We start from the raw sequence: 27,572 nt of genomic DNA on the forward strand, positions 1-27,572 counted from the left end.
ATCTATGATATATGGGTATGTAGAATCCATCTATGAACTTGTTGTGAGATGGAAACCGAACCGATCCGATTTTATTCGCTTAAGACACACAAGTGTGTTTTTAGCTATCAAGATTTGTATATTTCTTTAAAAATAGTTTACAAACTGATTTTAATCATTTTCTTAAGTACCTGGAAATGTTGGATCCAACTTGGTATCATAACATAGTTGGACCAACAAAACCGAACACTCGCTTAACGTACGTTGTTAGTTCTAAAACAATAGATCTACATACTTGGTTAAGTGTTATTATGTTTTAATGAGTTATCTCATAATAATTAATATTTTGGAAAGTTGACTTTGGGTTTGACGACTTATCCAGACCCGAACCGACAACCCGAACACTCGTTAAAAACCCGTTTTAGTATCTTTGTCCCAATGGAACTTGCATTTTAGCATTTTTCCCACCTTATTACTTAACATTGGTTAAGTAAATATTAAGGTTAGATACTTTAACCCGGTTTTGAGCAAACTCACATTTTTAAAGGGTTATTATTATAAATTCTTAAATAGTTACATTTTAAACCTTGAACTTTTAATTGTTTACTTTTGGCAACAATTATTTTATTTAAAGATCTTCAAGGCAACCTTGCTAAATTCAAGACTTCTTTTATTTTAGGCTTCATACGTTAACTCGTCGTTCCGGCAAATATTCAAATAATCAATCTTTCAAGTTTATTTCTGGAACGTGAGTAACTTCATACCTCGTTTTCTATCTTTTGTTTTGGGGTGACATTTCATACTTATTCAAATCAAATGCTTTATATTTGAGTCTTAAACCACAAACGTTATTGTATACTTTACTTAAATAAATGCTCGATTTGGTGTTCTATGCTTACATGATTATATGCTTATGTGTTACTGCTTTTGGAAGGTTGATTCATAAATTCGTGAACTATTTGGTATTCTCTTATAGCACGGTGCCGTTAATGTATTCTTATTAACGACTTCATGAAATCCGAATCTATTTGATATTCTCTTATAGACGGTGTCGCTAATGTATTCTTATTAGCAACCTCATGTTATCCAAATTATTGTTATTTATTTGTGGTTTTATATACAAGATTGTGGCGTTTCATACATTATACATATTGTTCAAACTTATGAATTGCTCACCAACCTTTGTGTTAATAAACTTTATTTTATGAAATGTTACATGTTTGCATCTAGGTTGATGATGGAGTTCGGTGAAGAAAACGTCACAAATACCGTTAGGATATTAGCAAAAATGAACAATATTTGATTTGCTATATTTTGCTATATTTTGTTGTACTTGACTTATGAATATTTGGTTATGTGCATTTTCGATGTTGTGAAATGAAATGAGTTTGTTAAATATTGTCGATTTAAATAGTGTCATGCGTTTATGGGCAATCGTTACACCTTGACATGTTCCGCCGCCTTGATCGGGGTGTGACACATAAGAATCTCAAAGATTGTCTCCAAAATTTTGTATTGACAAATAGGTTTGCGCTAAAACCTCACTCATTTCGTGACTGTCAAATACACCAAATAGTTATGAGATGACAACATGAATCATCTTGTTTTTCATTTTGAAATGACCTCATTTAAGTAGTACTGACTGTATATTTTTTTTCTCATCAACAATTCAACTCGACTTTTTTATTATTATTACATAGGTACTCGTAGGAGATCATCCATCATCGAATTATCTCAATTATGACATACTTAAGTATGCACTTATTCTTTACCCAACTAGGGCCGGCCACCAAAGAGCATTTAGCCTAGCGATATTAATGTGTTAGATAAAACTTTTCTTTTTTTTAGATAGTGAGAGTTTATGTCCCATGGGTAACAGAAAGTAACATTTTAAGAGGATGGTAGAAAGTAGAGACTATAAAAAAAGGGGGCCAGCCAGTCTATTAATATGAAATATAAAGTTAGGGGTGTGGACCTGAACAATGTACATACATACCGACACACATGACCGGTTTTCCAATAAACTATAGGGATCCAAATTGGGCATGCAGTATGTGTTACTCACGTAAGGCCCATTTTGCATTTAAGAAAACAAGTAAAAGGAAAATATCATGATTGCACTAATCACACATTCACGCTTATGGACTAAGTTTATATTCATTGGGTCGCTAATGCATGTGTAATCAAAATATAAATCAGAACGATGGACTTTGAGTGGTGTAAAAGTCTTGTAAGCCTGTAATCAACCCAACATACCCAATAACTATTTATATTAGTAAGGGGGTTAAGATGGCCCAAAAGACAATCTCATGTTTTGATTTGATGAATGGTCTTTATGTTGACCGATGAACTCTATGCTTTGTTTAAGACAATATGTTACCAGTTTATATAGGCAGGGCAGGATATTTTAAATAATCTCAAATAATATTTGTAGGTTGTCGGTTTGTGTAGACTGGTTAGGACGGTTGATCGATTTACCACTACACCTAATAACTATGTAGCTGTTGAAAAATGGCTAGATATTCCTTTTTCATACAACTTTCTAATGGCTATAACCATCTTAAAATCGTGTAGACACCAGATTTTTTATCAGGTACAACTCGGAACCGGTTTTGGTTCTTGAAACATGTTTTTGTCCACCACTTAGGGGCAAAAAAGCACTCGGTTCTAAATTTGACCTAGAACCGGTTCCTGCCTGACCTATTGGTATGAGCCAAGTTTTGGTTCCTCGAAAAATCGTACCCATAACTGGACCCGGCCCAGACCCCCCGGAACCGGTTCCGGCTCTACCTTTACCCGACCCGAAACCTAATACCCAGGTCGGGTTTTTCAAATACTAAGTTTCGGGTATGGAACCGGACCCAGGTCGGGTTTGGGTCCGGGTGTTGCCTCTAAAAACCATATCATATGTATCGGGTTCGGGTATATAGCCGGGTATTGAAAAAAACCTATTTTTTGGGGTTTTTTCGGGGTATTTTTCGAGTATAGATTTGATTTTTTAAGGGCTTGCACTTTTTAGGGGTATTTTTCAGATGCTTTTCGGGTATAAATCGGGTATTTGAAAAACCCGGTTTCGGGTATTACCGGGTACAAACCAGGTCCGGTTCGAGTACGGGTTTTGATATTGAAATGCATACCCTATTCGTACCTATCGGTAGGGTCGGGTACAACTTACAAGTATTAACAACTCGGGTTTTTGGTTTTCTTTTGGGTCCGGTTCCGGGTTCGTTTTTCTTTTTTCAACTCTACATGAAACTACAAACGACCACTGGACCCAAAACCTTGATACAAAAAGCCCAATCCACAGCCTAACCAAACACACCTTCTAAACCCAGCCCAATAAACCCTAATCCAACACACCACTTGACAATTCACAATCAATCACCACCAATGGGACGAGTAATCAGAGCACAGCGTAAGGGTGCAGGCTCCATCTTCAAGTCCCACACCCACCACCGCAAAGGCCCAGCCAAATTCCGAACCCTAGACTTCGGCGAACGCAATGGTTACCTCAAAGGCGTCATCACCGACATCATCCACGACCCGGGCCGCGGCGCACCGCTTGCTCGCGTCACTTTCCGACATCCGTTCCGCTACAAGCACCAGAAGGAGCTCTTTGTTGCCGCTGAAGGCATGTACACCGGCCAGTTTGTGTTTTGCGGTAAGAAGGCCAATCTGATGGTCGGAAATGTGCTGCCGCTTAGATCTATACCTGAAGGAGCTGTTGTTTGTAACGTGGAGCATCATGTTGGTGATCGTGGTTCGTTTGCTAGGGCTTCCGGTGATTATGCGATTGTTATTAGTCATAATCCGGATAATGGTACATCCAGGTATATGTATAGGTTGATTATTTAGGATTATTATATAGTTTATTTTTTTAGTGATGTTTTTTTCACTTGTGTTGTTAGACTTAACCGAATTAACCAATAGGTTTGGTTTATTTTGTTAGTTTTTTGGTTTCGGGTAATTTCGGTTGGTAACCAAAATCGAACATGGGATGAAAATTTTACTTAAAATTTAAAAATAGATGAGATTATGCATAAATATATGAATTAAAAGGTATAAATACATGAAATGTAGATATAAAAACTAGAAGCATTTGAAAATATGAATGGTTTGGTTTGGTTAATTTTGGTTAACCGAGGGGTACAAAAAGTAACCAATGACCGTTTTTTGGTTAATTCAGTTATCGGTTAATTTTGGTTCGGTTCGGTTTCACCAGTTTTGTTTGGTTCAGTTTTGTCGGTTTTCGGTTCGGTTTTGTCAGTTTTTGATTTGGTTAATGGTTTGGCTCAGTCTTAGATTTTTTGTATAAAGCTATTCTGATATTTAACTAGGGGTGTCAACTGAATAAGCATAAACTCCAGAATCTTTTTATATGATTTTTAGAACATGTACGAGCTACACAATATAAAGATATGAATACTTCATGCAGAATAATGTTCTTTACTAGATAGAATGGTGAATTGAACTTCTCTTAACTGGAGAACATTACTTTCATTAAATACCAGGATTAAATGTTAAATAATTGCTATAGTTTATTGACCTATAAACACATTCTTGACGAAGAGTGTAGTTGTAAACATTTGTAGTTCTCTCATGGAGCCATAAACATTGTTTATTTTTTTTGTTGCATTTACGAAAAGCATCTATGATGGATACAGCCGTAATAATGGTAGAATTGCAATTGTTTACAAGTATTTATGATTCTATCATTCGTTGATGAGGTGTTTATGCGTGACTAGGTGAGGTGAGTCAAGTGTTGCAGTCAATTAGCATTTAATGCGGGTAATTAATGAAAGTACTGTACAATAAAAACTCGATAAATTAATACTCGATTATTTAATAAACTCTCTAAGATAATATTTTTTGCCAGTCCCGACTTGAGGATAGGGTGCTAAATTAATAATTCGCTAAAATTATAAGATAATACATTTTTTATAATTTCTTTTGACCCCATATAAAATATAAATTAATAATTCCTTATATATAGCATATTACATAAATGATTTATGAAGGTTTCTTGAAAAATGACTCAATTGTCTTTTGTTTTTTGTTGAAATCAATTTCCCCTTGAATCTCGTCTATAATTTTCCTTAGCATGGTAAGAACTTCTGGTGTTGTTTTCTCATAGCTCAACAAGAAATTATATGATTTGTTAACCTATTTTGATTTTGTATTTGTATAGAAAATATTTTTAATGTCCATAAAGTGATACATTGAACACAAGAAGCATAATAAGGTGGGAGATTGAAGGTTTCTTTCAAATTGAGCCGTTCATTTGATATACATGCATTGTATACAATAATTAAGTGGAAGCTTGAAAGGTGTTTGTAAACTAAGTATTCTACTATAAATTAATAAAATATTAATTAATATATAAATTAATAATTATTAATTTATCGATTAATTAATAACTCTTTTAATTAATAAATTTTGGTGGTCCCAAGTGTATTATTTTATAAAGTTTCTACTGCAGTTGTAGTTGTGTAGATGTTTAATTAACTATTTTGTCTGGAAAAGTCACCATAGCATGACGTGTTTATTTTTTTATAACTGGCAGGTTTTACATTTTCTTACAATCATATTATTTAGATTCTCATGTTTCGTCACTTCATTCTATGGTTCTTCCGTCTCTCAGCTACTTTGTTTAGAATTATCTTGATTCGGTAGCTTGTGAGCGGAGTCCTTGCCATCAAGTGTTTAACTATTTTGTCAAAGGCGGGCCTGGTAAACCGGATGGTTGTTTCTAAGATGACGATTTGCTACTTTTATGTAAAAGTGGACCTCAAGCGAGCGCTTTGAGGTAGACGCGGTTGCAAAGTGATGAGGGTTTTAAACAAATCAAGCTCAATGAAGGTCAAGAGAGTAACAGGACTGTTAAGCATGCAAAAATCATCGCTGATTATTTCATATGATTCTCTATACGTTCTTTTCGTCTATTTTCTAACTGCGGGGCCCTTTTCTTTTTGATCGATACCTTAATAGGGTTTTATTCTTTGGGTTTTTCTGTTTGTTGTTTTTTTTAGATTTTTACTTGCTGGGCTTTTCCTTAGATTTTTGTTATGTTGGACTTGATGCTTTTTGTTTTTACTTATTGTTTTGAGATTTTTGTTTGTTGGGCTATTTCTTTGCTATTGAGATTTTATACCTGTTAGTGGAAAGGATGAAACATGCAATCTTTTAAAAGCATCAGAGCGATTTGTTATTTTGTTAGCTCTAGGATGAAACCTAAAATTAAGGTTACACCTAAAGAATAGAAAGTTTAATTTATATATTAATATATTATTGGGAATTTCTTGTTCGGGCTAGCGCTATTTTCGTGACTTGCACCTTTGACAACACAGTTTTTTTCAACAGAAAACCACAATTCATCTTAACTGAATGTTTAATTTGTAGGGTCAAGCTTCCATCTGGGGCGAAGAAAATTGTGCCGAGTGGGTGTAGAGCCATGATTGGTCAGGTAGCAGGAGGTGGTCGAACTGAGAAGCCAATGTTGAAAGCTGGTAATGCTTATCACAAGTTCCGTGTGAAGAGAAATTGCTGGCCTAAGGTTCGTGGTGTTGCTATGAACCCGGTTGAGCATCCTCATGGTGGTGGTAACCATCAACATATTGGTCATGCTAGTACGGTTCGTCGTGATGCACCACCTGGTCAAAAGGTTGGTCTTATTGCTGCTAGAAGGACTGGGCGGCTCAGGGGTCAAGCTGCCGCAACTGCGGCCAAGGCTGATAAGTAGAGCCTTTGAATGGTGTTTGTGAACGGTTTTTATGTTTTTAAGGTTTTGATGTTTAGTTGATTATATTACTGATAACTATGTTATTATTGTTGTTTTTTGTTTTGCTAATAACTGGATTTTGATGCAAATTTTACTAATAGAAAATCACAAAAATAAACAATTTTTGGGTATCTTTGTAGGACTAGTTGCATTTATTTTTCTCAATGGGCTGTGTGTAAAACTTGTTAGGCCTTAACGTCAGATATCTGGATTCTGGCCTTGTACTATTGATGAACCAAAAATATGAATGCAAAACGTTAGGACTCATTAGCTATATGCTCTCATTGTGATAGTAAGGTTAAGACCGTGGTTATAGGAGGGGTGCTGCCGCATTAGATGTGTTCTTTGGGTAATTTATTCGGGTTTGGGGTTATTTGGGTCGGGTTGTTTGAGTTTGAGCTCAAAGCAAATTGACCCAAGAACCGACCCAAATAAAGTCAGGTTATTCGGGTTTCGGTTACATGGGTCGAGGAAATTCGGGTTTAACAAGTTAAAAAAATATATTCTTATCTATTTGTTGAACTCCATCCATAAAATTATAAATTGGTTTTCATTATTGAAATTGGTTTTATTATCTAAACTCTAAAGCATTCTTATTTATCTAAAGTGGTTGAGTTATTATTCGTGAGTATCTTGTAATATTAATTCTTGTTCGAGTTATTCATCCGCTTCAAACCCAAAAGGGGCAACTTTTTCCATGTATTATCTTTTACTCGAATGTGTTTGCTTTATATGCCATCTAGCTTGTATGATGGTTCTTTTGAGGTCAAACTTCATAGTAAACTAGTCTTGCCAGTACACAATTCCACTTTTTCTGATGGATATATCAAGCATAATAACATCCATAACTGATAATTATTTCTTGCATTATATGTGAATTTTAAGTGTTACTTTATGTGTTTCACTAATTTTTTAATTAAATGAAATATGATGCGGAAGCTGAGATGTTTGATTAATAAAACATTGGACGTTTAGTCAAGCATTGAGTTATTCGGATTGTTCGGGTCAACCCGATTATTTGATCTTGGGTTTGGGTTAAGGCGTTAATCGGGTCAGGTAAATTTGGGTCGGGTTATTTGGGTCTCGGGTCGCTTTGGTTCGGGTTCAGTATTCGGGTATGGTTAAAAAGGACACTCCTAGCCTGTATTAGCAAGAAAGGGCCAACCAATGTTACGACTACATGTTGATTGGGCAGCTAGCCCTCCTCGCCAAAGCAATGGTGCCTGCCATTCCATCATTTCCAAAAAAAAATCCGATTGTTCATTGACTCAATATAGCCGTATCCGTAACACTTGGTTAATATTAGTAACTTGGTTAACTAACTCATATCCAAAACATTTTTTTTTGGGTTGCTAGTTAACGTCTCACTACCACGTGCATGATAGTGACATTACATTACATCACTTTTCATTAGCTAACCACCAACCACAACACATGGTCTAAAACATCTATAAAGAAAAAAATATTATTTTTTTATTTTCTTATGTATAATCATGATAAAAATTCTTTTCTTTAGAAGGCAATGTCTTAATTATTTTGATACAAGCACATTTTTACCTATTCCATTGTCACACTAGTATCTTTCCTAATTGGACTTTTAATAAACAAAAATGATTCTTTGATTGAATTTGAATGGTTCCTTTTTCATACGAGGGTATTTATTTATAGACATCTTACTATAATTTCTTTTTTAAAAGAATATAAATACACCCAAAGAGAGAAAAAAAAAAGGAGTGTGTTGAGAATAAATCACATGGAACGACGTGCTGGCACACATGCCAACAGCCTCACAGGTTAATATATCTTGCATTCCTATATACCATACCTTCTTACACAAGCATGCATGCATTGTGCTACTCATAATTCCTTCCAACATTTAACATTTCTCTCTTATTTTATTGTAATCGTTTTGACTTTAATTAAAAATTAAAGTTTTGTAACTTAGATTTTTTAGAATATAGAAGAAAAAATTATAAATTTTGTCCTTTCGAATATATGTTATTATTGTTTGGGTCCTTTTCGAAAATGAGTTTCATTTTTTATCCTTTATTTGGATTTTCACCTCAGTATTAATCATTTACACTAACGATCATCCAAAAACCCAGTTAAATCATGACATATGCGAAACATGGGAGGGCATTTTGGTCATTTTATCTATCTAACTAAAAATAATTTATTAAATAAATATAATAAAAACTTTATATTTAAATTTTTTCATCAATTATTCAATTATTTCTGTCTCTTTACTTCTTTCCCACCATCATCTTCATACATAATACCTAGATCTAGCCGCCGCCTCACCACCACCACCATCATCATCGTCTTCATCTCTATCTTCAAGTTTCTCACCTGAGAATAAACAAGAAGGTTGTGGCCATCACCATTCTCGCCTAAAACACTATGGCCGCCAACGATTATGCCGTCGATTGGTTGTCGTCTTTGTTACCCATTATCTCAAACCCAAACTTCGTCCTGCTACAGTAGAATCATCCCATTGTTGGCAGCACCAAACGTTGTTGTAAATTCGGATTTCGAATCGGGTCAGAACGACCACTGCTTTATTTCAGATCTGGGTTTCAAATCTGATCTGAATCACCATCGTCTTGTTTCAAATCTGGGTTTGTGTGTTTCAAAGATATCGGTCATGGTGGCTGGTGTTGGTTGGCGTTTGGGATGAAGAAACAAGATGGGCGTGGCCGGCCAGACACCGTTTTCGTCGTAATCGTCCATTGCTTCAGATCAATCGCTGAGAAATATTGGGGATTAGGGTTCTTAATCAATCGCCGTGAAACATTGAGGATTAGGGAAATATATTTGTGTGTGTGTGAAGTTCAACAGGCAGGGGATTAGGGTTCTTAATCAATAGCCGAAAATATGTTTGTGTGTGTGTGTGTGTGTGTGTGTGCGTGTGAAGTTCAACAGGTAGCTTAAAGGATGATGAACGATAAGGGACAGAGGGAAAAGACAATTATACCCATCACCTTTTATTCAAATGGGTCTGTTTAACGGGATAACTTAACGGAGGTTAGCTTAAAGGACAAAAAACCATGACAAACATCCAAATAAAGGACAAAGAGTGAAACTATTTTTAAAAAAGGACCTATTCCATAATTTATGTAATTCAAAATGACAAAATTTGTAATTTTTTCAATATAGAATTCACAAATTTGCTATCAATTAACAAGTCCGGTATTGGGATTTTAAAATTATAGAATTTACAAATTTATTATAACAAGTCAATAGTTACATTAGTAAAAAAAACTCTGAGCCTTTTTAATTAGGTTCGTAAAAATTTAATTATTTACCCGTGAGGATCAAGAGATCTAGATTACAAATTCGGGAACCTCTAATTGAAAGACATAAGCTTCTATCATTAGGCCAACTATTCAAACCGATCAAACGGTACTGATTTTTATTCTTTTGAAGGGAAAATTTAGTTATTTACTAGAATAGATTAAACCAAAAGGATTTTGTGGTGATGCGGTGGTCTTTGGTTTGGTTTGGTTTGACTGTATTTGCACATGATGTGGCGATTAAGGTAGGATAGCCATAAAGGATCACGTGGACATCTCATAAACGCCATTACTCTACTTTCTTCCTTTTTTTATTCTTCCTATTTTCAAAAATAAACAGGACAAAAGTAACGCATAAATATATATAGAATTAGGATTACAAACTTATTTACAGGATGTGTTATAAATATTTTAACATGCCAAGGGGTTTGTACTTTGTAGCCTAGCAATGCCGCTTTAACCTGCCCTGAACACAAAGAGTAAATCACAAATTGGTTTAGAAATGACAAAGCATGCAAAGAGACATGTCCAGATGTCGTCAACCAATACCAAGGTGTGTGAAAAATTGTTTGTTAAGTGGTTGAAGATTTTAATCGTAATTGATGAATAAATTGTAGATTTAAAATTAATTTTAGAAATGTGTGAGTTGGCTAGCTAGCTTGTCTAAAAATAATAAAAATAATATTTTATAAACTTGTAAATATGAAGAAATTACTTAAAATCATCCTTTAAATACATATAAATATTGCCGATGAGGCATTACCATACTAACCTTGTCAAACCACAAGCTAGTTGAGTGGTGGGTCACCATTCTCCACAATCCAACTCTAAATACTCTCTTTTTTCCATATTCTACTTCTAGATTAAACATATCCCAACACCCTTTTTTCCATTAAATACTCTCTTTTTCAATCAACAACTTTTATTTATTTAAAAGGGTTCTATTTCTAAACTCGCGTAATATCATAAGTTTGCAGTTATTTACTACACAACAAGGTAAAAAAAAGTTACTTATGATAACTATGAAAATCATATATATTCTGCTTTAACTATGATGAAAAAGACAGAATAATAACCGTTTATCCTATTATGTCAAGAACATGTTATGTATAAGTGTATTATGTTGTTTTTTTTTCTTTTCTAGAAGACACATTTTGTCATTAAATGAATTACTAAAAATGTGTATATATAAAACAGGCATAAACCTATATATCTTGCCGATTTATTTGGTTCACCTAATTTGCCACCATTTGATTCATTTGACACACTCGTGTATTTAGTGCTCATATGCACTTAAAGCACTTCATATGATGTACTTAATAAGGTTGGTATTGTATAGGTCATATTACATCACATGATCATTTTGAATGTTTGGTATGTTAACATGGAAAGATTTTAGTATGTTATAAGTAATATTTATAACCTTTTTAGAATAATGCATTAACCTTTTGATAAACACATTAGCTAATTAGTAGCATGTTCCAAAATAATAAGGTTGCTCGTTGTGGAGGGTGGGGAGCACCATTGGCCACCTCAGTGCGCCAAACCATAACACCCTCGACGTCATGCTATTCCTATTTTTTTTAAAAGAAAAAAGAAAGAAAATTGAATCTAGTTAACCCATAACGCTTAAATGAATGGATGACTAGTTAACCTACGTGGTAGTGGCGTGATAACCAACTCTTGCTAATCTATACTATATATAATATAGGAGTGAAAGACATCTTAAATTTTAAGAGGTACCACTCTTGTTGCATGAAATGCAAGTAACAATGCATAAAATTTTAAGAATATAGGGGTAAAATATTTTTTGCTTATTCAAAAATAATATACAATAATGATCCTTCAACTTCAATCAAGTTTTGTTAATATATTAAATAGTTACACATTTCCCTCCTAATTATAAACCACCTATTCCACGACTTTTTAACGGCCGTAACTTTTTCACACGTTAATATACTTTGTAAAAAATTACACCATAAGAACGAGCATTTTGTTCTCTTTAATTTGAGTATAGTATTGCTATAGTTTATTAATTTTTAAAGAACTAACATGTTACGTGATCAGTTATTACCGACAACGGGTCGAGCAGGTTCGGCCAATGGTGTTGGAACAGATTAATACAAAAAGGGTTAATTTAGTTCATGTCGAGATGAGTTTAGATCGAAAGGGTTCATGTCAAAACGTTTTCGGGTTGAACAGGTCCGTCAAAATGGACTGGGTTTTGAAATTATTGTACATTTAATCTTTGCTTCTTGATTGTCGCTACCAGTTACGCACGTTCAAGCATCAGTTACCTGGATGACATTGTTTATACATACCAGGTTGCTCGCGTATAGGCATTATGTGGCGTGCTTACTGGAACTGGTTACACGTCTGAAGCCACGTTAAATGCATATCACCTTCGGGTTACGCACATACCGTTGCGAGGTTACAAACGTACTAACACCGGTTGTGTTTGCGCATACACCGCTGCATCACGCCAACAACTGACTAGTTATCCTATGACACATAAACCGATTAAGAACAAATATACACAATTACAAAACCCTATAAAGTTATTTGTTTAAATTCAACCCTAATATTAAAATAATTACTAAATTTACAAATCGAAAGCGGGTTTTGGGGGATAGTTGATGGTGGGGTATGTTTGTGTTTAAAGTTACACACTTTTAAGCTGCAAACTCGATGGGGGATAGTTGATGGTGGGGTATGTTTGTGTTTAAAGTTACACACTTTTAAGCTGCAAACTCGATGATTTAAAATTACTAGTTTGAGACCCGTGTAATACACGGGTATATAAAAAAGTAATGCTTAATAATTAAGTGAAACACAAAAAAAAAAACTTATGCATATTAAGAGATGAATGTTGGTTGTATAGTAGTGATTAAAACAATTTAAATATTTACTACCAAATAATAAATGGTAAGAAAGGATAATTTAGATTTAGTTGGTTTTAAATTGTGAGGATTAATGTGAGAGTGATAAGTGGCAATAGGCTTTTATTAGAGAGTATAGATTTTAACGCCACAATATTGTTTTTATTAATATTCCACTTGTTATATAGTTTTAAATTTTTAATAACTCGTCGCCGTTAGAAAGAAAAAAGAAAAGGTTTTAACTATTTAATACCATATCCAAATAAATTTTAAAATGTCAAAACATTTGTAACAATGAAAAGTAACAATTGTTGATTATACCGGACAAGACACAAAGAACTAATCGTTCTTTAGTAAACCGGACAAAATATGTGAAAGCTAGATCAAAAACCCGATGAACAATTGTTAATGCATGTCGCCTTTCTTTGTCAGCCAACCGATTTTCAAAACCAAACTATCAATTAAACCCTTCATTTGTCGTTTGGTTCTTAAAACATTAAAAACGAAAATAGATTAAAATTAATAATCCAAACTATTATTAATTGATGGATGATTATCGAAACTGTTAACATAACCGATGATACTTGTAACTTTTACTTTTGTTACATCTTACTTTCATGACAAAACAACTTACAATATTTTTACCTTGATGAAAATTAGGGCTGACATATTGTGTATACCTGAACACGATAAGACACGAACACGAAATGTATATACCTGTACACGATACGAAAACTTATCGTGTACCTGTATCCCAAACACGAACACGAACCTTTTACTACATGGTATACACGATAAGAGCTGTTTAGAAACACATATTTGACAACATGTATAGTGAAACAAACGCCGGAGAGGGAATGTTCGTGAGTGGTGAGTGGTGACGGCTTAGAAACAGAGAGTGAGAATGTTTTAGGAATTTAGGGTTTAGGATAACTTATAATTATATATATATTTAAATTATAAAAATCTAACCAGGTACTTAACATGTGCTTAACTAGTAAACATGTATTTTACCTGTTTAGACACGAAAATTAACTGGTAAATTCGTGTCTACCTGTTTAGTACATGAAACCTGTTAAAGCCTTACTTGTTACCTGTTAAAGTCGTGTAGGTACGTGTCGTGTATAAATTGTCAACCCTAATGAAAATCAGTTTTTTAACAGCGTTTAGAACTACCCGTAATATATGAGTGAACCTTTTTTAGACGAGATGTCAATTGTCCTTACCGATTTTAACGCTACAGTTCTGACTTCTAGGAACACCATCAATGAGAAACCTCATCACTATGAGAAAACCCACTTGATTGAGTCAGATTTTGAATATGAGATCTTAAGAATCTCAAAACTTAACCATCACGCATATATCATTGGACCAGAAGACCGACTTATAAAAACCAAAACCGGTTAATTGTTGTTTAAGGCAGTAAAAAGGTCAGATAAAGCAAGATTATTAACAAATATTAATATTAAGAATTATCCTAATGAGAAGATAATAATAATCTGAAACAATTAATGAATTAATAAAAGGGATGACGTAAGTAGAAATCATTCGCAATAAAACCCTGAAACACGGTATCACCTTCACACGCTGGACCATCACCTTTCACCAAAGAACCATTTTACTTGTATTTAATTCCATACCAAAAAAACATTAAAAATATATTTATATAAAACCATTTGCAGTAGTATAACATGGAATAATACTTACTCATCATATTGAACAACAATGCTTCTCATTCCATCACTTTCTCTCTTCTTCACCAATGTAACAACGTCTCTTTTTCACTTCATTAATCCATCGTCTCAACAGGTAACACACACATATATATATATGTATATATGAATCAATTCAGCCTTTGTAATTTGTGTGTTGTTAACTGTTGGTCATGCTTGATCTGGAAGGTATGGTGAGATTAGACTAATGATGTTGACAACCTATTATTCATTCGTTGTTTGAATAATCATCTAACAGTGTTTATTACTTATTAGATGATAATAAACCAACTGTTCATTTTTATTTATTAGTAGTTGCGTGTGTTTTCTGGTGAATAAAAGTAAACCAACGAATGCATCAATTTCGTCAACTTTAAGATATTTTTGGTGCCAAATTATTATTATTAGTATTACTATTATCAAACATCTTGGTCTGATTCTTTGGCTCCGGTTTAGCTCCATTCGATATCGAATTTGTGTGTTTGTTCTTATTCTTGGACCAGAGATCTGGATTCACTGATTTTATTATTATTATTATTATTATTATTATTATTATTTATTTTTTGTTTATTCCTCTTTTGACTTTTTGCTCTAATTGTGCTCTGGTGTAAAGAACATGGTGTGTTACATGCCTTCATTGTTTCTGGATTATTTGTAAGCCTGCAACAAATATTCTTAGGTTTTGATTTTTGTATGCAATTTCTGACACAAACATGTTTAACACCATGGAGTTAAACAGGTTTGGGTTTAGGCTTAACAGGTTAAACACAAGTAAACCATTTAATGACCTGTTTGAACCTGTTTATATTTTCTTAATTTTTTTCTGGAAATATTCCCTACTTAGTGGATGTTATGATTTGATTTTAGACTTTTATGGACTTTTGTTTCAAATATGTTAAGGGTTATATATTCATTAAAATTTTTATGAACTTTAGGTAACTTTTGTTTCACTGCATATTTGATTTTTATTGTGTCCCTAAACAGGTTCGTGTTTGGAAAAATGACACGATTAGTTATCGGGTCGTGTTCGTGTCTAGTACCACAAGTAATTGTGTCTTATCATGTCGTGTCTTACCTGTTATGTACAATCCAAATAAACTTGCATGAATTACTTACTAGTTGTATTTCACAGGTGTGTTGATGGATGAATTGGTTGTGTAGAAAACATTAAAGTGTTTGTAAAGAGATGAAAGCGAAATCATCGGGTTTAATTGTCGGGATATCGATCGGGGTGGTAATTGGAGCACTTTTGGCCATAGTTGGACTACTGTGCTTTAGGTTTCACAGGAAAAGATCTCATATTGGTAACAGCAGTTCTAGGAGAGCATCAACTGTCCCGATTCGAGCAAATGGTGCGGATTCTTGTACGGTTTTATCGGATTCATCAATGGGTACGGAGTCATCAAGAACATCTATTCATAATAGTAGCATGACATCTTGGTTTGGTGGGCCCAGGAAGTCTCATGTGGTTGCAGCTTCTGGTATTCTTGCGTATTCATACAAGTATGTCAAATGTTATTTCTGTAAGTTCTATATTCTTACGCTTTACTTATATGGATTATGTTGATCATACAGAGATTTACAGAAAGCAACAAGTAATTTTACTTCTACAATTGGCAAAGGTGCGTTTGGTTCTGTCTATAAAGCTCAGATGAGCACGGGTGAGACGGTTGCTGTTAAAGTTTTAGCAACTGATTCAAAACAAGGCGAGAAAGAGTTTCATACTGAGGTACTGGTCAAGTCATCATCTTATTTTCAAAACATTTTTAAGCATGATGTTTTAATAACAGTAGGTGATGATTTGCATTATTGTGTGTGATTACTTACCATACTTCATAACTTTAGTGAAATTATATTATTACTGAAATAACTTGGTTTTGACCCCTACCCACCCGTTTAACAAAATGTGTCTCTGGCCGACCCAATTCGCCGCGTGGCAAATTACCCATTTGACCCCTACCCACCCATTTTCCCATCACTATGCACATAAATTCTTAACATATTGTGGTAGGTCTGCAATTTATTTACAAAACAAGTGGATCAAGAATTTAGATTTTTTTTTGTAGATACAGCTCAACAGATACTAACAAACCCTTGAGAAGTATCTTTTTTAAATAATATTATTTGGTCAAAGTTGAGCTTTTTAGTTTTTACAACAGCTGGTTAAAAAGAAGTCTTTTTCTAAACCATACTTTGACTTTTAGGAGTCAAAATAGTTCTTTTGTTGCTTCATTTAAATTTTCTCTTATTTATATATATTTATTTTCAGGTTATGTTATTAGGAAGGTTGCATCACAGGAACCTTGTGAATTTGGTAGGATATTGTGCAGAGAAGAGCCAGCATATTCTTATATATGTTTATATGAGTAAAGGCAGTCTATCTTCTCATCTGTACAGTAAGTGGTCATATAACATTACTCCAATAACTTAATCATATAATTCAATTGAATTACCTTTTGGAATTCAGGTGAAAAATATGAATTATTGAGCTGGAATTTGAGAGTTCAAATAGCTTTGGATGTTGCAAGGGGATTAGAATATCTCCATGATGGAGTAAGCCTTGTTCTTTCTTCTATCCTTTGAGGTGTCAAAACGGGTCGGTAAATGAACCGAGCAAACATGAACCGGACATGTTTGTGTGCATTCGTGTAACTTTAACCGAACAAACAATCGAACATGAACAATTAAATGAATGGGTTTTCTCGTTATGTGTTCATGTTTGATCATTACTACTATAAATGAACAGTTTACAAACGTGAACGAACATAACTGAACATAGACGAGCGAATATAAACGAACATAACTAAGCAAGCACCATAAAATAAACATAAATATCAATCCGTTGGAGCTAAAAATAAATAAAAGTAGACCAAAATGTAATGGGTTTGAAAAAATCAAATGAATATATAAAACAAACAAAGTTAAGCAAAAGTAAACTAATGAACAAAAAAACATAAGTGAAAGAACATAAATGAATTCAAGTGAAGTAGCATAAGCGGTCATTCACGAACATAATCAAACGAACAAAACATGCGTTCATGTCCGTTCGTTTATTAAATAAACGAACGGTTTATTGTTACAGGCCTAATTTTGTGTCGTGACTTTCGACCCATATGACCCGTCTCCTTGTATGTTAATCTTTTAATTTTACCAATTATGTATAAAAATAACACAAACAAATGGATATGTTGAAAGATAAATTAGTCAAAATTGGCTGTTTAATATAATGCTTATAGATATTTTTATATAACTTCAGGCGGTTCCTCCGGTTATACACAGAGACATAAAATCCTCCAACATCTTGTTGGATGAGTCAGTGGGTGCTCGGGTAGCTGATTTTGGGCTTTCGAGGGAGGATATGATTAACAGAAACGCCTCAAATATTCAGGGGACTTTTGGATATTTAGATCCTGAATATATTTCAACAAGAGCTTTCACTAAGAAAAGTGATGTTTATAGCTTTGGAGTCTTATTATTCGAGCTTATTGCCGGAAAAACCCCTCAACAAGGCCTTTTGGAGTTGGTTGACCTTGTAAGATCTCTCTCTTTCTCTATCTTTAATTATTGAAATTATTAAAATGCAACATGTTTTCTTTCAACTATAAACATATTGTATTGCATGGATATAAACAGGCATCATTAAATACCGGAGGGCAGGTTGGATGGGAAGAAATAGCCGATTCCCGACTTGATGGGAACTTTAACGAGCAAGAACTAAATGACATGGCAGCACTCGCATACAAATGTGTGAACCGATCACCAAGAAAAAGACCAGCAATGAGGGACACGGTACAAGTGTTGTCTCATATATTAAAATCCCGACACAATAGAAAACAACACAAACGTTCTGCATCGGATGTTGTGATTAATATAGGCCAGTCTGACCGCCAAAATTCAATGAATAGTGAACACCGTCGTGTTGAATCTATGGACAGCACAGCTGAGTCTTTTGACGTTTAGGGGTGTTTGGATTGTGGGTATGGGTTTAAAATTTGAACTTCCATCGTAGTGATTACTGACTATAAAACGAAAACCGACTAAATGACTTGAATCTTTTTTCCTCATTTCATTTGAATTTGTTTATTTGTTTTGTTTCTTTGATTTGTTTTGTGTAATATATTCGGCTTACCAAAAACCGAGTATCCAAGGCACATAACTCAGGTTTTGGAGTGGTCTCTTTAGTTTTACATTTTGTAAAATCAGATGTTGTCTTACGGTATATGTATAGATGAAAATGAGTCGGGTACTCTGGTTGGTAGAACTTGATCCATCAACTATTTGCCCATTTTTTCCATTTTATAAAAAAATAATATGAATGAAAAACGGCATTGATAACATAGTATTCTGTTTCATAACATACGAAAACTGATGAATAAAATGTGGCTCCATGTGAGTCTATTTTGAATAACATGTTGCATTGTTTGGCTCCAGATAGATAAAATTCTTCTGCATGTTTTTGGGTATAAAGTACGTCACTAGTGGCATATAATAAAAGTAAGTAGGCCTGTAAACGAATCGAACGAATACGAATAAGGCATTATTCATGTTTGCTTGTTAAGAAAATGTGTTCACGAACACTTACCAAATGAGATTTTATGTTTGTGTTTGTGCATTGTAACATCTCAGGCAAATCCCACATCGGCCGTGGACAAGAGAGATCCTTGGTTCATAGTAAATGTCCAGCATCTTGAATCACCAACTCGTTTTGGGCTTAATGGTAGCGGACGAGAGGAGAGCTTCACAGTTAAGCGTGCTCAGGTGGGAGTAGTAGCAGGATGGGTGACCTCTCCCAGTCTTCACCTCAGCAACCAAAACAAACTCGTGAGCTATTCGTGGGCAAAGCGGACAATATTGGTGATATGAGGGGCCGGATGTTACAAGTGGTATCAGATCCACTCTTGTGTCGTTCAGGATGGTGGGGCAAACCTCATCAGAGACGGTGAGTCCCCGGGGGTATCGTGATACACTTAGGCACATCCCACATCCTGAATTGGATGGTGGGGCAAACCTCATCGAGGACGATGAATCCAAAGGGGGTGTTTGTAACATCATAAGCAAATCCCACATCGGTCGTGGACAAGAGAGATCATTGGTTCATAGTAAATGCCCCGCTTCTTAAATCACCAACGCGTTTTGTGCTTTAATGGTAGTAGACGAGAGGATAACTCCACAATTAAGCGTGCTCAAGTAGGGTGTGCAAACCTCATCGAGGACGATGAATCCAAAGGGGGTGTTTGTAACATCATAAGCAAATCCCACATCGGTCGTGGACAAGAGAGATAATTGGTTCATAGTAAATGTCCCGCTTCTTAAATCACCAACGCGTTTTGTGCTTTAATGGTAGTAGACGAGAGGATAACTCCACAATTAAGCGTGCTCAAGTAGGGTGTGCAAATTAACCGACATAACCGAACCGATTTTAACCGATACCGGCATAACCAGTGGGTCGGTTTAATGAATTTTTTAAAATCGCCAAATACGGGTCGGTTTTAGTTAAAGATAGTTTCAAACCCGCCATAACCAAACCGCCACATTTACAAGATTTTCAAATTTATGGAGTATAATTAGAAGACATTGTTGATAATTTGAAGAAAATTAAAGAATGTAATAAACTAATAATGCTCTCATTTTTTACTATAAGATTTAATTTTACTAAAAAGTTCACCCATTTATCGTTTGTTTGAATATATATTATTAATATTATGTATTATATATTTGGTTGAAGTCATGTCATTTTTATTTTTATTTTTTTAGGTAACATTTAGTACCAAAGTTTTAGGTTAAATTATATTGTTTTGGTCATGGTTAACCGAATCGTTATAACTTTCAAAACCGATTAACCGAAACCGCCATAACGGATCGTTTATGGTTATGGTTATTTATTAACCGAAATATTGGTTATGGTTATGGGTTTGGCCTAAACCCGCCCAAACCGACTCATGCACACCCCTATGCTCAGGCGAAAGTACTAGCAAGATGGGTGACCTCCTCTGAAGTCTTCACCTGAGCAACCAAAAATAAACCCGTTGATAATTTGAAGAAAATTAAAGAATGTAATAAACTAATAATGCTCTCATTTTTTACTATAATATTTAATTTTACTAAAAAGTTCACCCATTTATCATTTGTTTGAATATATATTATTAATATTATGTATTATATATTTGGTTGAAGTCATATCATTTTTATTTTTATTTTTTTAGGTAACATTTAGTACCAAAGTTTTAGGCTAAGTTATATTGTTTTGGTCATGGTTAACCGAATCGTTATAACTTTCAAAACCGATTAACCGAAACCGCCATAACGGATCGTTTATGGTTGTGGTTATTTATTAACCGAAATATTGGTTATGGTTATGGGTTTGGCCTAAACCCGCCCAAACCGACTCATGCACACCCCTATGCTCAGGCGAAAGTACTAGCAGGATGTGTGACCTCCTCGGAAGTCTTCACCTGAGCAACCAAAAATAAACCCGTTGATAATTTGAAGAAAATTAAAGAATGTAATAAACTAATAATGCTCTCATTTTTTACTATAAGATTTAATTTTACTAAAAAGTTCACCCATTTATCGTTTGTTTGAATATATATTATTAATATTATGTATTATATATTTGGTTGAAGTCATGTCATTTTTATTTTTATTTTTTTAGGTAATATTTAGTACCAAAGTTTTAGGCTAAATTATATTGTTTTGGTCATGGTTAACCGAATCGTTATAACTTTCAAAACCGATTAACCGAAACCGCCACAACGGATCGTTTATGGTTATGATTATTTATTAACCGAAATATTGGTTATGGTTATGGTTATGGGTTTGGCCTAAATCCGCCCAAACCGACTCATGCACACCCCTATGCTCAGGCGAAGTACTAGTAGGATGGGTGACCTCCTCTGAAGTCTTCACCTGAGCAACCAAAAATAAACCCGTGAGCTATTCGTGGGCGGATAATATTGGTGATACGATGGGCTGGATGTTACATGCATTAAGGAAATGAATGTTTTCACGAACACAAATAAATTTGGCAGAGCATAGAGATTGAGAACGATGTATTCATCAGTGTGAATAATGAAAGTCTGTAAACGAATCGAACGAACATGAACAAGGGCATGCTCATATTCGTTCATTAAACTTTAAATGAACACAAATACTTAATCGAACAAATATTTATGTTCATATTCGTTTACTTATGAACATTTTGTGTTCGTTTAAGTTCGGTTGTTTAAATCTAAACAAACATAATTGAACAGAGTTAAACGAACATATATGGACAAGTGTAAATGAACACAAACAAACATAAACGCACATAAATGAAAACATTTAAATGGACACAAATTAACAAATATAAAATCATTAAGTAGATGACTCATCCATATATTATTTAATTATTTTTTATTAATACATAAACGAACATAAATAAACGAACGTTCACAAACATAAATTAGCGAACAAAACATGTGTTCAGGGCCAGCTCTGAGAAAGCATTAAAATTTGAGCCGAAGGCGAAAATATTTTTGGGCCTTAAGTAAAAGAAGTATTTTGTTGGGTTTAAACAATTTAAATTTTATATGGGTTTACTTGATTATAATTTGGGTTGTGTAAAAAACTTTTGTATAAAAAAAGGATCAAACATGTGTCAACTGAGACTTGAACCCATAACCTTTTGGTTATAACCTTTGCCACTAGACCAAACTGTTGGGTATGTAATTAGGTTTAAACATTAGATATGCATATCGTATTTCATAAAAATACAATATAATTTATAAAAAAAAATTCCGGGCCTAACGGGTGTTTGGCCTGTGGCCAGTGGCGGACCCAGGATTTTTTGCCAATGGGGTCCCAATTTTTTCGGTTTACAAAATTTTTGGGTCGGTCGTTATTCGGGTCGGGTCGAGACGAGGAACATAATAAAACACGAAAATATGGTGTCATTGGAAACGGGTAAGTAGAAAGAATATAGATTAGAAACTAGATAGAACATACACTTTTAATTCATTTTTATTCATACCCGAAAAACATAAGCGTAAGCTATATATATATGGTCTTACATGAATAACCAGGACATGAAAAACTAACTCTTACACAAATAAATGATTAATTATAATATACATACACAAGATAAATAATTTAAGTATATGTAAAACTCATGTTGTTATTATATATGTTGCATGGTGATAATGGTTATATGGGATAAATTAAAGTGATAATGGTTATATGGGATAAACTAAAGAAAAAACACAAATACCCTAACTAAATAACTAATATTGACTAGAATATTAAAAAAACAACAAAAACTGGGTATGGTGAGGCTTGAACCTGCAACCTCTCAAAGAAAAAACAAGGGACTTTCCACTAGACTAGTTTAACCTTAATAGTATGGGTTCTAAGTATTAATTTTTATGGGGTCCTTACAAAATTTAATATATCGTATCTAAGTAATTTTTAAAAAACATTGGTGTCCCGGGACCCCGATGAGAATTATGTGGGTCCGCCCCTGCCTGTGGCCATCGACCACCTTGCCTCACCCCAAGGCCGGCCCTGCATGTGTTCATATTCGTTCATTTAATTAAACGACCACAATTTTTTTGTTCGTGTTCGTTCGTTTATTAAATAAACAAACATAAACGAACTTCCTGACGAACGGTTTACGAACAGTTCATCAAACATTCGGTTCAGTTACAAGCAATTTACTTTATTTTAAACTAATAAGATGTATTGTTAAGAAGTTTAGAAAGTTTTAAGATCTAAACTAAAAGCCAAAGCAAATTTACAAGAGCTAATCCATCTTGAAATTTATATTAAGAAGTATTTATGCTTGTTATAAGATTTGCATAAGATGTCAAATACATAATTTTCCACGATCTTGAATTTAGTAACCTATTCCTATTGAGTAGGGCTTTTTAAATTGCTCGCCGCGTGTTTGTCGCTGGCTCGAAAATGGCTCGTTTGATGTCGGCTCGGTTTGGTTCAAAAACAACTCAAACACGAACAAAGCCTCACTCGGTTTATTTCGATTTGTTTTGCTCGAATTATTTATTATTTATTAGTGTTATATATAAATTTTATGTATATATATATGAAAATATATTATTTTTTTGTAGGTTTTTAAAATTTATCTTTTTTGTGTTGACTTTAGAGTTTAAATATATTATTTTTTTGTAGGTTTTTAAAATTTATCTTTTTTTGTTGACTTTAGAGTTTAAATTTAAACCCTAGCTACTCGTTTTATATATGTTTTGTTGTTAACTTTGAGTTTTAGACATTTTAAAGTTGGAATTTTTGACATTTTAGAGTTAAAAGTCTTGAATTAATAATATTTGAAGTTTTAGAAATTTAGAATTGAAAACTTTGAACGAAATCAAGCCGAACCAAGCCGAACCAAGCCGCTTGGTTTCAAACCAAACCATGTTTAAGCATCAAAATATCGCTCGCTTCTTTAAATTCAATCCGCTCGGTTCAGCTCGCTTTCAAACCAAACCAAGTATGAGCTAGAATTTGTTCGGTTCGTGAATAGCCCTACTATTGAGATAAAAGTTTTAAACATCTTTTCAAATAGTTGAGTAATATAAAGTACACAAATTTATATGCTGCAACATAAATAATAATAACTACTTTTCTTTTATAGGAGAAATGTAGATGTTAAAAACGCAAATTAACAACTATTGTCATTAAAGTAACTTGTAAGTGATCCGATGACGTGGTAAGAATGATATCGTCCACATAAATAAGCAAATAAAGAGTTGTCACGTCTACTTTGTACGAATCCCATTGTAAAAACAAAATCGGTTAATCATTACCACACATGTGGTGCTTGCTTGAGGCCATATGGTGACTTTTTAAGAAGACATATATGAACTGGATAATGTTGATGTCGAAAACACATAGGTTGATACATATAAACAGTCTCGTTAAGTGTGTCGTGTAAGAATGCATTAGTGACATCAAGTTGATGTATCGACCATGATTGTGCTAAAGCAAGAGCTAATGTCGTGTGAATGGTAGTTGGCTTAACAACCGGGCTAAATGTTTTTTGATGGAGAGAACAAAAAGTAAAGAAGGCGGAGATAGTGTGTTGTGAAAATTAAGGTTTGGCCTAAAATTGGTGTGAAGTGTATTTGGAATCGACTTAACCGATGAAAGTTGTTATTTTAATTTAATTTTGATTTATTATATTAAAGAGAAATTCTAGAAGTTGAGTGTTATTTAATTTAACTTTGAATTATTTTGTTGGAAATATATTATGATAATTCATGTTATTTATGAAAAAAATTATTTAGTTTAATTTTAAATTATTTTATAAACAAAAAATTATGTGAATCCATGTTATTTATAGAAATAAATCTTGTTTTAATATACATATAATATAGATTATAGGGTTATCCTAAGATAATTATTTTATAAGAATATTTACATGAGAATTACAAATATGTTTATTTATTAGGTGTATCAATGAGTAAGGATGAGCTTGGTAAAATATTTTGAAAATTTGGTTTTGGTATCGTAGACAAAAATGCGATAAATATCGCCACTAATACTGACTTCTCGATACTGATTTATTTAAAACTTTGGTATCAGTAACAAAATGCTCATTTTGATACCAATATACGGTACCACTTGCTCATCCATAATCTCATGTAAGTTCTTACCTTGATAGTTTAAAAATTATTAACAAATTTCACATTGTCTTGTATATGTGATTAAGCTCTCAAAATCATTCATGTGGTTTGGTAACTATTTCTAACACGTCTGAAAAGTTTTTTTATTACTTACATCATCATGGTTTTATTTCTTGTTATTTTAGTCCAATTCACTAAACTTCGCTAATTAATTATGTTAAGTTAAAGTAAAGTTCCTAAAATACCCTAAATAAAAACTAATTACACTATAAATTTATAAAGTAAATTGTACTAATTGTCTTTGGGGTTTGGTCTCTTTTATCATTTTCATTCAAAAAGTGTTTTCTTTTAGCACTATCATTATCATGGTTTATTTTTCTTGTTATTTCAGTCATATTCATTAACTTCGTTAATTATTTCTGTTAGAGTAACATAAAATTACTAAAATATCCTAAATAGAAGATCATAATACTATAATTTTTAGAGAAAGTTTACCAAATCATCCATGTGGTTTGGTTGTCATTATTGTTCATAAAGTTTTTCTTAGTATTTCCATCAATATGTTTTTTTTGGTATATAGATAATAAATGTTTATATTGTCATTTATCAATTATTTTTCTTGATTTGTTATATAGTAAAGTTAAAGCACTAGTGCCAAATGTCAAGTTTAAATTTGCTTTTGATAGAAAGAAGTTGATGGTAAGTGGTATGCTTTTATGTACGACTCAAGTGTAACGGTTTAATCATTTGAAACATGAATATTACTACGTACATAACACCCTCGTTTTTAGGACACGGAAATTTGACACTGTGAATACTTATCCTGACATATGTTCTTGGATCAGTTATCCTTAGACAGATCCTGTCAGGATCAGTGGTCCTCAGTACTTGGTATTAATAACAATTGTTTCTTGTGTGTAGGTTGTTATTTAATAAGTATAACGGCTCCAAAACTTATTCCACCGGATATCTCGCTATTGAACTTGTCAAACACGTGGTCAAATGGTTGTAACACGTTTAGTGGGAGAAGTGGTGGATTTATAGGACTTCTTGTTGTGTCACAAATAACTGAGTACTGAGGATATGTTATTCTTGAAGACGTGTCTGGATCAATTATCCTTCTAAAGAGTTTCAGAGCTATGTCAGGATTATGGATCCTCGGTATTTGGTGCTGTTAACGGTTGGTTCTCATATGAATGTTGATATTTATCAACATTAACGGCTCCTAGACTTATTCTTCCACTTATTTCGCTACTGGACTTCTATGGCACGTGGTCAAAGTGATGGGAGTGGCTAGTGGAGGACTTGCGGATTTTTAGGAGTTATTGTTAGTTAGTTATTTTATTTTTCCTTTATAAATATTTGAGTTGTGATCAACCCTAGGACACACACGGTTCACTAGCTTTACTACTGCAGATTTTAGCTCACAAATTCTCTGTAATCTCACACACACTTAGCTCGTTTGTAATCGTTGATCAACAACTCCACCGCATTTGTAACCACCTTTTGTTTATTAATATAGTCAACGGTGATAGTTTTCACCGTCCGGGGGTTTTTTGTGCCGGAGACCACGATAATCATATACTCATCGACCAAAGGTTACCTTGTTGATCCTTGAGTGAAGTGACTTGACCAAAGATTAGCTTATTAATCCTTGACCGACGTCATTTCTTCAAAGATTATCTCGATAAGTTTTGACCGAAGTAAGACTATCTTGGTTAAGGGCTTTTTCCCTCGTGATCAAACCTTTGTGTTCATTAATCTCATGCTTATACAATTGTCATTATCAAGTCAGCACCTTACCTCACATAACAGATTTGGATACTTGATCCTTAGTAGATTTTTGTCCAAAACATTTTCGTTTTCAGTCCTTTATCTTTTGTAGCTTGTCACTTCTGGTCTAATTCTCGTTGTCCAAAAATACTAAGGCGGCTCTTAAAGCGGCTCGCGGCGATGCGTGCGTGCGAAGTGCGCCATCAAATCGCCACATTGCGCCCAACGCCCCTCGCCGTCGCCCAAGCCCGAGCGCGTTGGGTGCTACACACCCTCCGCTAGGACCACTTAGTGCATGGTATTCATAAAAGAATATTACAATGAAAAATCTCTTCCTTATAAAGAGTTTCCATTTCTTTACCATTTTCCATGTGGGATGGATTTCATATTTATACATCAGCGGAATGCTTCCACTTTCTTACATCTTCCAATGTGGGATGGAATTTTTTTTCATGTAAGTAAACTTAACTTATGAAATATTTTTATTTCCTTATTTTTCTCATAATTCCTTATTTAATATTTTCTCATTACTTATCTTGAGA

General features: G+C 33.8%; 2 protein-coding genes across 3 annotated transcripts; both read left to right on the plus strand.

Moving 5' to 3' along the window:
• The first annotated feature begins 3,359 nt into the window (after positions 1 to 3,359).
• LOC143595768 (large ribosomal subunit protein uL2-like) lies at positions 3,360 to 6,878 on the plus strand. The gene is made up of 2 exons (XM_077074706.1): positions 3,360 to 3,809; positions 6,379 to 6,878. Exons 1-2 carry the CDS (start codon positions 3,370 to 3,372, stop codon positions 6,716 to 6,718), a joined length of 780 nt encoding a protein of 259 aa, XP_076930821.1. The 5' UTR covers positions 3,360 to 3,369; the 3' UTR covers positions 6,719 to 6,878.
• A 7,685-nt stretch (positions 6,879 to 14,563) lies between these two features.
• LOC143595769 (calcium/calmodulin-regulated receptor-like kinase 1) lies at positions 14,564 to 19,163 on the plus strand. 2 transcript variants are annotated; one of them, XM_077074708.1, is made up of 7 exons: positions 14,564 to 14,738; positions 15,803 to 16,144; positions 16,217 to 16,370; positions 16,911 to 17,037; positions 17,109 to 17,194; positions 17,898 to 18,173; positions 18,275 to 19,163. In XM_077074708.1, exons 2-7 carry the CDS (start codon positions 15,828 to 15,830, stop codon positions 18,599 to 18,601), a joined length of 1,287 nt encoding a protein of 428 aa, XP_076930823.1. In that variant the 5' UTR covers positions 14,564 to 14,738; positions 15,803 to 15,827; the 3' UTR covers positions 18,602 to 19,163. The 2 variants fall into 2 exon arrangements, with proteins under 2 accessions (XP_076930823.1, XP_076930822.1); XM_077074707.1 differs by having other exon boundaries at positions 15,774 to 16,144; positions 18,275 to 19,162.
• Positions 19,164 to 27,572: the final 8,409 nt, after the last annotated feature.

Source organism: Bidens hawaiensis, unplaced genomic scaffold (assembly GCF_021521415.1).
Source record: "Bidens hawaiensis isolate Kalapana, Puna unplaced genomic scaffold, B.hawaiensis_p1.1 tig00045515_1, whole genome shotgun sequence".
NCBI classification, from domain to species: Eukaryota; Viridiplantae; Streptophyta; class Magnoliopsida; order Asterales; family Asteraceae; genus Bidens; species Bidens hawaiensis.

Bases quoted from the DNA above. Each gene is read 5' to 3' on its own strand.
- LOC143595768 (XM_077074706.1), top strand. From the start codon at position 3,370: ATGGGACGAGTAATCAGAGCACAGCGTAAGGGTGCAGGCTCCATCTTC. The intron at 3,810-6,378 runs GTATATGTATAG...TTTAATTTGTAG, and splicing joins CCGGATAATGGTACATCCAG to GGTCAAGCTTCCATCTGGGG.
- LOC143595769 (XM_077074708.1), top strand. From the start codon at position 15,828: ATGAAAGCGAAATCATCGGGTTTAATTGTCGGGATATCGATCGGGGTG. The intron at 16,371-16,910 runs GTACTGGTCAAG...ATTTATTTTCAG, and splicing joins AGAAAGAGTTTCATACTGAG to GTTATGTTATTAGGAAGGTT. The intron at 17,038-17,108 runs GTAAGTGGTCAT...TTTGGAATTCAG, and splicing joins TCTATCTTCTCATCTGTACA to GTGAAAAATATGAATTATTG.